This window comes from Capsaspora owczarzaki (assembly GCF_000151315.2).
Source record: "Capsaspora owczarzaki ATCC 30864 unplaced genomic scaffold supercont2.2, whole genome shotgun sequence".
Lineage (NCBI taxonomy): Eukaryota > Filasterea > Ministeriida > Capsasporidae > Capsaspora > Capsaspora owczarzaki.
The window spans coordinates 1,073,132-1,084,008 of NW_011887293.1; the positions used below are offsets into that span (position 1 = coordinate 1,073,132).

At 51.6% G+C, this 10,877-nt stretch overlaps 5 protein-coding genes across 5 annotated transcripts; 3 read left to right on the forward strand and 2 right to left on the reverse strand.

The window, feature by feature from the left end:
* Window positions 1-1,322: 1,322 nt before the first annotated feature.
* CAOG_01517 (hypothetical protein) lies at window positions 1,323-2,461 on the forward strand. The gene has a single exon (XM_004364328.2). It carries the CDS (start codon window positions 1,379-1,381, stop codon window positions 2,378-2,380), a length of 1,002 nt encoding a protein of 333 aa, XP_004364385.1. The 5' UTR covers window positions 1,323-1,378; the 3' UTR covers window positions 2,381-2,461.
* Window positions 2,391-5,035, reverse strand: CAOG_01518 (hypothetical protein). Its single transcript, XM_004364329.2, has 4 exons — window positions 4,718-5,035; window positions 4,015-4,145; window positions 3,507-3,878; window positions 2,391-3,373 (listed from the first exon to the last, which is right to left on the reverse strand). Exons 1-4 carry the CDS (start codon window positions 4,935-4,937, stop codon window positions 2,669-2,671), a joined length of 1,428 nt encoding a protein of 475 aa, XP_004364386.1. The 5' UTR covers window positions 4,938-5,035; the 3' UTR covers window positions 2,391-2,668.
* A 91-nt stretch (window positions 5,036-5,126) lies between these two features.
* On the forward strand, window positions 5,127-5,731 carry CAOG_01519 (hypothetical protein). The gene is made up of 2 exons (XM_004364330.2): window positions 5,127-5,244; window positions 5,486-5,731. The coding sequence occupies exons 1-2, from the start codon at window positions 5,202-5,204 to the stop codon at window positions 5,638-5,640; spliced, it is 198 nt and encodes a 65-aa protein (XP_004364387.1). The 5' UTR covers window positions 5,127-5,201; the 3' UTR covers window positions 5,641-5,731.
* Window positions 5,732-5,883: 152 nt separating this feature from the next.
* Window positions 5,884-7,805, reverse strand: CAOG_01520 (hypothetical protein). The gene is made up of 2 exons (XM_004364331.2): window positions 7,685-7,805; window positions 5,884-7,178 (listed from the first exon to the last, which is right to left on the reverse strand). Exons 1-2 carry the CDS (start codon window positions 7,727-7,729, stop codon window positions 5,961-5,963), a joined length of 1,263 nt encoding a protein of 420 aa, XP_004364388.2. The 5' UTR covers window positions 7,730-7,805; the 3' UTR covers window positions 5,884-5,960.
* A 728-nt stretch (window positions 7,806-8,533) lies between these two features.
* On the forward strand, window positions 8,534-10,443 carry CAOG_01521 (hypothetical protein). The gene is made up of 2 exons (XM_004364332.2): window positions 8,534-8,680; window positions 10,024-10,443. The coding sequence occupies exons 1-2, from the start codon at window positions 8,570-8,572 to the stop codon at window positions 10,303-10,305; spliced, it is 393 nt and encodes a 130-aa protein (XP_004364389.1). The 5' UTR covers window positions 8,534-8,569; the 3' UTR covers window positions 10,306-10,443.
* Window positions 10,444-10,877: the final 434 nt, after the last annotated feature.

The window sequence follows — 10,877 nt, forward strand, 5'->3', positions numbered from 1 at the left end:
TTGGCTTCCGCTTTGAGAGCAGCCGGTTGCCTTCTCATCTTGAAAATCTCCTTTGGCCTGCCTCTTGATGGTGTCTACCCGACTCGTCCCGTTGCACAGCAAGAGAAGCGATACAGGCATCCAAATTGCTGCATCGCTGTTCAACTTGTTTGACCTTCAGCTCAGATACCAAAATCACTCAAACACACACCACACACACACACACACACACACACACACACACACACACACACACACACACACACACACACACACACAAACACACAAAACAAACGCCCGTCCAAGCGATACATGTATCCTGTGTGACGGAAATTTCAAACACCCAAAACAACCTGATTTTCGCCTGATTTTTTTTCCTCCACTGGTTTCTCCCCTCATTTTAAACATACTCTGTCAATCAACAACAGCACCAAACCAACAAGAGCCAAATTCAAGTGATGGATCATGCGCAGAACAGTCTGGCTGTGTGTGTGCGCCAGTCTTTTCTCCCCTTAGCGTAGCCGTGTAAGCCACTCACATTTATGGCAACAAACTGCGATTTTTTTAACCGTTTTCTTTTTTTCATTTTCATTTTTTTTTTTTCGTTTCTTTTCGACTTTTGCGCGACTTTTGCTGGACGAGGTGGAAGTAGTCTGCCTTCTCCTGCTTTGGTCGCCTTGTTTACCGTGTGTTGAGCGACGATGCGCAGTGTGAGATGCGCCGCTCTTTGGAGTAACCTACTAAAAAAAAAAATAAAAAAAAATAACAAGTGCTTGATCCCTCAACGAATCGCTTGAAGCTTGCTTCGAGGGCGGTTCGAGTGCCGAGACGACCAGGAGCGGAAGGACCAGCTCGGCATCGTCTGATCAGCACGCGCCATTGCGCTCTGGCCCCGTCGTGGGGAGTACGCGTTGTCGCAGACTTAAACAAAAAATAGAAAAAAAATAGAAAATAATCGAAAATGTGTCTACCGTTGTTCAACCACAACCACCTCACAGCGGTGCCATCCGTCCCGCAACAACGCCTGCGACGCGGCCAGTGTGTGAGCTGGCTAAGTTTGGTGCAGCAGATCGCGGCTCGGTGCGTGGTTGGGCTGGGTTGAGCCACGGAAGGGGCGAGCAACCGCAAGAGTTGGAAGAGTCGCCCACACGCAGACAAAATAACTCAAAAACATTTAAAAATAATTCAAACATGACCAAAACCGGGTTAAATTCGATTAGGCTGCAGGTTTTTGTGGAAGGTCATCCAAAACCCGATCAAATTCGAATTGTCTGAGATTTGTTGAATAGTTCCGTACTCACTCTGACACACACACACGCACGCCAACTACTACAACAACACAGGTATTGAGCAAATCGAGCTTTATTCTCAGTCGACCAATCGGTTCTCTCCCGCGCCCATGCAGTCCTATCCTCCTCCTCCGTTTCCGCACTATGGAGCGCCGTACGGATACCCGCCGAACTATCCTCCATACCCATACCCCTATTGGAGCGCGCCACACACATCATACTTCCAACCTCCTCCACCACCACCACCACCTCTGCCGCCTCATTTTCCATTGCCGTCATCGCAGCAGTATTTTCAGCCGCACACGCAGCCTCAACTACCACTAGCACCACAGCCAGTACCACCGCCAGCAACAATGCCAACAGTGCCCCCAACGAAAGAGAAAACGCGCAAGGTGGGCCATTTCACGGAAGTCACCTTTGAAGCAGGCGTGGCCCACAGCAAGTCCCTCACGCCTTCTCTGATTGCCAAGAAACCACGCAAAAAACGCCAATCCGCAAAGGCGAAACGCCCTGCCTCAGACGCCAAGCAGCCCAAGCAGCCCAAGCAGCCCAAGCAGCCCAAGCAGTCCAAGCCGCTTGTGTTCAAAGAATCCACGCTGTCGCCCTCAGAGCTGTCTTTCCGTACTGCTCCACTCCCGTTTGACGGGTTTCACAAGCCAGATCATATCACGACTCTCTTATTCAAACGGGCTGGAACCGAACCAGAATTGGTGTTTAACGAACGACTCTCTCGCCTCGGCAAGAAACTCATCCGCGCCAACATTGGCTTTCTCTACTCTGCCCGCACCATCCAGCGATGGACTGACGGCCGCCTGTGGTCCAAAGCTTACATCACGAAAGCCGGATGGAAGGTATATCGTGAGGTCGAAATCCTTGAAGACAAGGGCTCGACCAAACCGCCCAAAGCCCGCACTCTCGCTGGCGGCCTGTACAAGAAGGTGCTCTCAGGTCCAGAGCCGGACTCGGAACTTCGTTTAGTCATTTATACACGTACTGCGCCAGATGTGCGATGTACACTCGTCGCACCAGTCAAGGATCCGACAGCGGGACATTCGGAACCATCGGATGAAGAAGAGCTTGATGAGCTTGATGATGAGACGCCCGACTCGTAAGAGGTGATTACACTGAATTTGCTTGTATTATTATTACAACATGAGAAAACAAAGCGCACTTGTCGAGAAACAGTTTTGAGCACACAATTTGTTGTTTTCAAGTTAGCACTGTACATTAATTTAACACAAACTCTGCAAGTAGTGCAGACAGAATCGAAAAAAAAACCACCAAGCCAAACTACTCAAAGGCTGCTGCAACTCGGAAACCGCACGAACAGGACATGAAACATCGCCACTTCCAAAAAAAAAAAAACCGCATGAACAGATAATTTGTTGTGTAGTGTGTTTTTAGATTTGAATCAGCACGGAATCTTGGTGCTTGGATGAATTCCTTGGGTTGAGCAGCTGGTAGACAATTCCGGGCTTGGTCGCTACTTGGTGGTGCGGGAGAGCGGGGCTGTGGCGGTTGCAGCCGGCGCGCGTCTTGAGCAGGTTCCACCGCACCACAAACAGGCAAGTCATGTACACGCTGACACCCAGTCCAGATACTGCCAAAATAAGAATATAGCCCGTCACTTCGAGCTGGTGCTGTTCAGCGGCGCGCAATGCCCCGTCACCAGCGCCGCACAGGACAGTGCCAGCCATGACCAGCATCGTGCCAGTGACATGGGCTCCCCGAAGGGATTTGCATGACATGAACAAGCGGCCAATGCCGGCAAGAGAAAGAAGGGCGGCAAACGTTGCATACACGTCCGAGCTGTAGGTGGTTGGAGACCATAGGAAGAGGCGGACTGTGGCGGTTGAAAGGAGCGCGATGGTGGGGAAGATGTTTGGCGAGTGGCTGTTGCCCATTGCCGCTCGCCCGAGGCGCGAGGTAAAGAGCAAGCCGCCCAGACCGGCAATCACAAAGAATGCTCCAGTGCCAACGTTGCTAATGTCGGTCTCGTTCCAGGCCGTTTCGAAAAAGTGGTACGGCCATCCGTGTTGTGTGACAACGAGAATAACGCCAATCACCAAGCCAGCGCAGGCCTCTCGGAACTCGAACGCACGGGTCTGAATGCGCGAAGACAAGGATCAAAAAGAGCAAGCCGAGCAAGAAGAGCAAGAGGAACAACAAGAGCAAGCATGTGTGAGAGCTGGAGCAGGGGCAAACGCATGCACCAAAACCCAAGAGTCAACCGCGTACCTTGACAGCATTCAGAGAAAGGGCAATGCATGCCACGCCGTACAGCACAAAGGCAAGACCAAAGACAATATGCGAGGCTCCATTTCCAAACGCACGGCCCGAGCAGACTTCGGTCAGCGCGGACATGTAGGTCAGGGTAATTCCGACGGCATTGCAGAGAAGCGTCCATTGCAGCGCTTCCTCGAGCTGCCAAGAAAACCACCAAATATTTGCTGCAGTCTTTCGGGCAATGCGAGCCAGGCATGAGTCGTGCGGCCGGTGTGACTCGAGATTGAAATTAGGACAGCAACATTCGCCAGCCAAGCGCAAGCTCCCGCGGATGGCGGACACGCCAATCGAGGCAATGCACATGCACATGTTGATCCAAGCGAACTGAAGCATGAATAAAAGCGGAAGAGGATGCACAAAAAAAAAACGTGAGGATAGATCAACGCCAAGATCAACGTTCCGCGTCATCTCAGTGCCAATCAGCCTCATCAAACTCCATTCCAACTCAATCCAACTGTACCTTCAGGACGGTCACCCATTCGATCGTGCCAGAGCCGCCGCTGAGCCGAATGCAGGCAATCATGGTGATGATGGCACCCGCGATGCTGATGGCGGTTGACAGTTTCCACGACCATCGGCGGAACACGAGAGCTGATCAAGCAGACGAACAAACCAACAAAACAACACAAAACTGAGACTTTGACAGTTTCACAAGCGACCATGGATGACAGACTACTCGACATTCGCTGCTGCACATCAGCTTGATTCACTCGCGTCCACAGACACACGCATCTTGTTTTTGATTTTAATTTTTTTGATCGAGTGTGAGAATGGCGCGGTACGCGTTATTATTTTGCGCCATCTTCTTTTTTGCCATTTAGTTTCTGCAAGAATATAAGCGCCTCCAGAGGGGTTTTTGTCTGGACTGCAGAACGGTATGGGTAGTACTCGATACGCGCGCGTCAGGAAAGGGGCGGGTGGATGTGCAATCAATTGGGTACAGCACAACAATCGAATTGCAAGTAGGAAGGATCGTCAAGAAGAACGCTTGGCGACCGTGCAAACAATCCACACACCCGAGTGGCACCCTTCAATCAAAGCTGCGCAGGTCACAGCAGAACGGACAAATGCTCGCTAGGGTTGCCAGCCACTTTTTAAAAATAGGGGGGGGGGAAGCGGTGGGGGCTCGATGTGGAGAGGATGGCGTGGAGAACAAGACGTACCGAACGGGATGAACACCAAGCCGCCCACAAGCAGCAGGCTGAAATTCACGGCGACACTCCGCATGGCTGCGTTGGCCTCAGCGGTCACTGGGTCGCCATACAGCTGAAACAAGTGCTCGCGCAGCTCTAGGTGCTCCTTGAATGGATTGACAATGATGCGGCGAGGGTATTCGAGCGGTGGCTGAGCGACATAGTCGACCAACTCAAGCGGAGATGACATGTTTTGAAAGTGAAGTTGCTGCTTCGGGAAAGAAACAAAGTAGAAAAATAAACGAGATGGAGGATGAGTAGAGTGAGAACAAGAAGATTTCGAAAAAAAGTGAGACTGACATGACAGGCTTAGCTTATTCTGAGTCGAAATTCAAGCTGCTTTTGGTGATGGTTTGGTTTGGAAACTCCAGTCCCCTTCTTCAAAGATCACCAAAAAAGTTCAGTCTCCTAATTTTTTTTGTGCCTTTGCCGAATACATTGTCGGTACGCTAAAATGGATACTGCGCAAGTACGAGAGGCCAAGGAGACGATGGACGGTAAGGTCGCGCGTTAAGACTTTCAGGAGAAAGAAGAAGCAGTCGAGGCAACCCTCCGCCAAACCTACGCAAAGCGCGGATCCCGTCTGGCATGACGGTCTTGCAGCTAGTCGAGCGTGTGCAGAGCAGGAGCACGAGTCTCTGACGGACGGGTCGCTGCTTCGTGCTTCGTGCTTGTGTGCTTTTTTTTTTGGCGGGAAATGCTCACGTCTCGCTTTGCTCATCATGCCAACTACTGTAGTGCTCTTTGAAATGTCCAAGCTACTCGACACGGGACTGGACCGCGAGACGCTGGCCATCTGCGTGTCGTTGTGCGAATCGGGCGTCAATCCTGAGGCGCTTGCTGCCGTGGTCAAGGAGCTGCGACGCGAGTCTCGCGCCGTGTCCGAACGATGACCCGTCTCTGGCGTGTTAAAACTAACGATGATGTAGATTTGCTTGATGTAGTTTTGATAGTGTGCGTTAATCTTAATTTGATAGTCTGGGGTTTTCCAAACGTGCAAAACCAACATGCACCGCTTTTTGCCGCTCTTCCCTCTTCCCCGCTTCACCCAAACACTGGATGGCTATCTCGTTCACCACCTTATCACAACAACTACAAGGACAACAACAGCAACAGCAACAACAACAGCGAGAACAGGTCGGCGTGAAGGACATTCGACGTTTAAACTAGTTAGCTATTGATACAAAACATGTGTGAGGGGGGGGGAGGGCCGCTATACATCAGCTTCCTCCTTGGAGCGTCGCAGACGGTCAACAATCTTTTGAACGCGCTCGTAAGAAGCAGAGCTCTCAAACTCGGACTCGAGGTCGGCAATATCGTTCCGGACCTTGGTCCAGGCGGCATCAATCCATTTGCTCTGTGAAGCTGAAGTTGCAACTGGCTCGGCGTCGTCTGCAGTGGAGGACGAGGGAGTGTCGGAGCTGGGAGTGAGACTGAGCAGCAGCGCATCCAGATCGACAGACGCATCGCTGCCAGAAGGAACGGCCGTGTCAACTTTTGCAAGCTGGGCCGAGGTTTGCAGCTTGAACGCTTCCTCAAAGCGTGCGCGCAAAAACCGCCGAAGCTCGGGCACTGTCATGGAGGCTGCGTTCTGCACGAGGAAGACCAGCGGGGTCATGCCAGAACTGGTGGAGACTGGCTGCGGGGCATCGGTGCCGACTGCTTGGATATCGTTGTTGTCGGCGAACAAATCCATGGCAGCCTGGCGTGGCGGCAGGATGTTTCGGGGCACGTTGAGATGGACGCCGGCCGAGTTGGACTGGCGGGAAACGAGCTCGTTCACGGTCAGAACGTGTGCCCGTAGTTGCTGCAGCGCGTCCGTGGACGAGACGGGGCTTTCGGAGGGGTCTGCTTCGTTGACGGCGCGAGCAAGCTCCTCAGAGAAGGCCGCACGATCAAAGCCGAGACTCTTGACAAAGTCTTCTACAATCATTGAGCCGGTGGAGCTAAACACTTGCTGCGCGGTGGCCTCGACGGTGGCTCGGTCGGGCGGATAGAAAAACTCTTGCTTCTCGCCAGACAAGCGCGCAGCCGGCACCATAGAGCGCACTAGATTGAGGCGGCCGCCGCCGCCAGCGGTGCGCACCAACGGGACGGGGAGCGTCGACACTGGGGTCAGATCCTTGATGGGATCTCCCGAGGCGACACGCGCGCACGCACGGCGCTTCTGCTGCTTCCACAAGTCGGGCGTGCGGAAGAGCTGATAGCGTGCAACCGATTGATGTGCCTTGAGCCACGACTCGAGCACTGGCACGGCCAGCGTGGAAACGTGCATGTTGATCGTAAAGCGACGGGCAGTCAAGTGGCTCGATCCAAGCCCACGCATGCGATACGGCAACAGCTCCAAGCCAAAGTGTTTGAAGCTCAGCACCGAGCCGCCATCCTTGTGCACAGTGGCGAACAACTGAGCGCACAAGCTCATGATGTCGTGCTGGAAACCAGAGGTGAAAAATCAAAAGGGTGAGCAAGGAGTGAGCGTGAGACAACACTGGCAATCCGGCGGTGGTGGGTTGATGTTTGATGGAAGAGAGAGAGAGAGAGAGAGAGAGAGAGAGAGAGAGAGTTGCGAGGCGGTATGGAGATAGGAATGGCAGGAGAGAGAGAGAAAGATGGAGAGATGGAAGAAGGCGAGATCGCACAAAAATCCGCGTGCATTGAAGACCGACGCGCGGACGCCGCCAAGCGAGACCAACCAAGGTGAAGGACGGGGATGGCTGGGATTGGCCCCCCTGAGTCAATGAATCAGACAGGAGCGACGCAGGACAGGCGAGCGCTTCAACGAGAGTAGGATTGCCAAACCATGAGGACAACGTAGCGGTTCCCTCTCTCTCTCCCTCGTCCCGAAAACAGCATCCCCTTGTCCATTGTGGTGCTGACGGCTGGACTATTGTGCGAGTGTTGAGCGGGGCGTTGGCCGATTGGAGGCTGCACACAAACCTTCTTGCACTGGCGCATCATGAACATGGCTTCGTAGGTCGGCATGGCTGAGATGGAACAAAACCAAAAAATGAACAAAAGACTGAATTGAAGCACTCAAACTGGCAATGGTTGACGAGATTCCATGAAGTTCGATCAGGTTCCAGCTTTCGGTGCAGCCTGAGTGAGAGGAAGCGCTCGCACTGCTGTTTTGCATTACAGTTTGGTCTCTACCGGCCTGAGGTTGGATCTGGGAGGCGCTCCTTCCTGCGTGCTCATCGTCCAAGGATGCCCGCATTTTCAAGCCGAGCAGTTGGATTTTTCAGGGTTGAATGCATGCTGGAGGGGTTTGGATTGCATTGTCACACAGTTTTCATTGGTCGTGAAGGAAACAACCGTACTTCAAGAAAAAAGAAAAAAAAAATAGACCAACAATCAACAACAAAAAAACACTTAAAACCGCAACAAAAAGGCAGTTTAGATCGCGATTTTTGCCCAGCGTTGTGCTGCGCGCCCCGGCACCAGGGTGACACCTTGGACGTGGGGTGCGGCTCGAGTGCTACTCACACTCCTGTTGAGTGAAGGTTGCACGAGAACGAGCTCCTCTCGACGCACGAAAGCACAGTTGAACAAGTAAAAAAAAAAAGAAAAAAAAAAAAACAAAAGAAAGCGGTTTTGCTGTTGTTTCGTATTTTGTGTTTTTGTTTTTTTTTGTTTTTGCTTCCTCTCGTCGCCGTGCTGTCGTCCTCCAGCAAAGCAGAAAATGGCATGACGAGATGCAAGCTTGCATATTCCATCTACCTCGACCAACAACATCCCAATGTGCTTTTTGACTCAAATATCAAACACATCCGCCGCATTTGGAACGCAGCTCACTCCACCAAAAACACAAACCCCAAATACACAATGTCCTGGCAAGCGTACGTCGACACCAACCTCCTTGGCACCAAGCTCGTCTCCAAGGCCGCCATCCACGGCCTCGACGGCAACCCGTGGGCCACCTCTGCCGGCTTCAAGGTACGCTCGCTCTTCTGCAAACTGAAACAAGCTTTTTTTTTTCTTTTTTTTTCCGTTGCTTTTTTTTTTTTTTTTTTTTGTGCCTTTCTTCCGTGCTTGGCCGTTTGTCACTGTCTTCGCCTTCGCCCCCTGTTTCTCTTTCTCCTTTGCCCTCTTCATTTGGGTCAACTACATGCTTTGCGTGAGCGTCTGCTCGCTCTGCAAGTGCGCTGCTGGCTCACCTAAAAAGTGCGCAACGCGAAGATAGATTGAATTTTTTTCACATTTTTTTTTTCGTTTCCTCTTCTTCTCGAGCCGCTTGGTTGGCTGCTGCTGCTGCTGCTTGCTGCTTGCCGACTTTCAGCACAAACAAGCGCCTTCTCTTGCTCGCTGCCTCGAGTCGCGAACGACGGCGGCACTGCCTTGCACTGTGCAGGCGACTGGACTTTTTTTTTTTTGAATACTGCGATCGTACGATCTTGCTTTTTTTTTTTTTCATTTTGCCGTGACTGACGAGGAGGCGAGCAAAAGCGCTGTGGTTTCAACCCCACCACTTGTTGCGTTCTGCAAAACACTTCGAGGCATGCGCCAACCCTCCACCCGTCGCTCTTTGCTCGTGTGATTGTGGCCCGTTCTCGAACAAGCAGCGTTTTTTAATATTTTTTTTTATTTAAAGCGAAAAAAAACACAAACAACAAACAAACAACCAAAAAGAGCAATCATATTGTTTTTTATTTTTATTTTTTATTTTTTCCTCTTCTGGCGTCTTTTGCTGTGCGCTGCTCGCGTTGTTGGGCGCCGCCGTTTGCCACGATGCAGCTGCAAAGCTAAGTTGCGCCTGCGCAAAAACAGCTGTGAAGCGAGCACAGAGGTGGAGCACCATTCCCCACAGTCGATTTTTTTTTGTATTTTTTTTTTTTTTTGATTTCATCGTACTTTTTCGATCTTGAAAAATGCATCTTGCTGGCGCCTTGTCACAACACTTTGGAGGTGGATGTGTTTGACTGCCCACGCGAGTCTTTGGACATCAAGACCTTGTTCTTGGGTGCTTGTGGTCGTGCCATTCCTCTGCATTGCAACACCACCTTGTGATTGTTTGTTGGTCGACCAGCAGCAAATCAAAAAGGAGGGCAGTGTTCGAGGGGTTTTTTTTTTTGTCTTCCCTCTTTGCTTTTCTTCTTCCTGTTCTTCTTCTGTCCTTGCCGACCGTCTTTCCTTGCTTTTTCGCGTTGCCTTGCCGTCAAACCGCAGCATGGCATTGCTTTCCTTGGTCGGATTCCGTTGTTTGAACTGTGCACTAGCTGGATTTCTGTTGCTCACTTTGTCTGCCCCTTCCTTCCTCTGCTCCTCTTCTCCAACAACAGGTCGACAAGGCTGAGGCTGCTGCCCTCGTCGCTGCTATCGGCAAGAAGGAGCCCAGCGACCTCTACGCTTCCGGCATCAAGCTTGGCGGCCAAAAGTTCACTTTCCTCCGCCACGAGCAGAACCGCTCGGTCTACGGCCGCAAGGGCGCTGACTCTGGCTGCTGCGTCGTCAAGACCAAGCAGGCCATCGTTATCGGTGTCTTCGAAGGTGGCATCCAGCCCGGCCAGTGCAACTCTGTTGTCGAGCGTCTTGCTGACTACCTCATTGAGAACCAATACTAAGCTGCTTTCATGAGGATCCCAGCAACCATTGTTTGAGCGCCCCCCTGATTTGCCTGCGGTTTTTTTTCATCTGTCCGTTTTTGTTGCTTGCCAATTGAAAATGAACGGATTTGTCCATTTATCACATTCTCTTGAGCATTTCGTTTGTATTTCCACTTGTGCTATGGTACGGTGAATGTTGAGCAATGTCTATCGAGATGTGACAATGGCGGGGTGGATAATCGAGAGCGTGTTATTCGAGGCAACGAAAGTCGGCAACAAAAACGATGGAACGTGATTCAACCCATTCAACAGAGCAAAGTAGAGGTGTTCTGCCACCTCGCTGCCTTTTACAATCCTGGTCGGAAGGGAGTCCGACGAGGCGTTGCGGCAACGGCGCGACCAGGAGTGAATATTTTGCCACTACAACAGACACACCCACACACCAACCGATTGAAAAAGTCAGCTTGCAGAGAATTTCAAAGCCCACATCCGTTACTGTTTTCTCGCATTCCTAACCTTTGCTTGTTCATTGCTGCACGTCGTTGCTCTTCCGCGCTTGAACACGATCCTTCATGGCTTGCTTGGCAGCG

Bases quoted from the DNA above. Each gene is read 5' to 3' on its own strand.
- CAOG_01517 (XM_004364328.2), top strand. From the start codon at position 1,379: ATGCAGTCCTATCCTCCTCCTCCGTTTCCGCACTATGGAGCGCCGTAC.
- CAOG_01518 (XM_004364329.2), bottom strand. From the start codon at position 4,937: ATGTCATCTCCGCTTGAGTTGGTCGACTATGTCGCTCAGCCACCGCTC. The intron at 3,879-4,014 runs GTACAGTTGGAT...TTCATGCTTCAG, and splicing joins AATGGGTGACCGTCCTGAAG to TTCGCTTGGATCAACATGTG. The intron at 3,374-3,506 runs GTACGCGGTTGA...TCGCGCATTCAG, and splicing joins TTTCTCTGAATGCTGTCAAG to ACCCGTGCGTTCGAGTTCCG.
- CAOG_01519 (XM_004364330.2), top strand. From the start codon at position 5,202: ATGGATACTGCGCAAGTACGAGAGGCCAAGGAGACGATGGACG. The intron at 5,245-5,485 runs GTAAGGTCGCGC...CAACTACTGTAG, and splicing joins GGCCAAGGAGACGATGGACG to TGCTCTTTGAAATGTCCAAG.
- CAOG_01520 (XM_004364331.2), bottom strand. From the start codon at position 7,729: ATGCCGACCTACGAAGCCATGTTCATGATGCGCCAGTGCAAGAAG. The intron at 7,179-7,684 runs GTTTGTGTGCAG...TCTGGTTTCCAG, and splicing joins TGATGCGCCAGTGCAAGAAG to CACGACATCATGAGCTTGTG.
- CAOG_01521 (XM_004364332.2), top strand. From the start codon at position 8,570: ATGTCCTGGCAAGCGTACGTCGACACCAACCTCCTTGGCACCAAGCTC. The intron at 8,681-10,023 runs GTACGCTCGCTC...CTCCAACAACAG, and splicing joins CCACCTCTGCCGGCTTCAAG to GTCGACAAGGCTGAGGCTGC.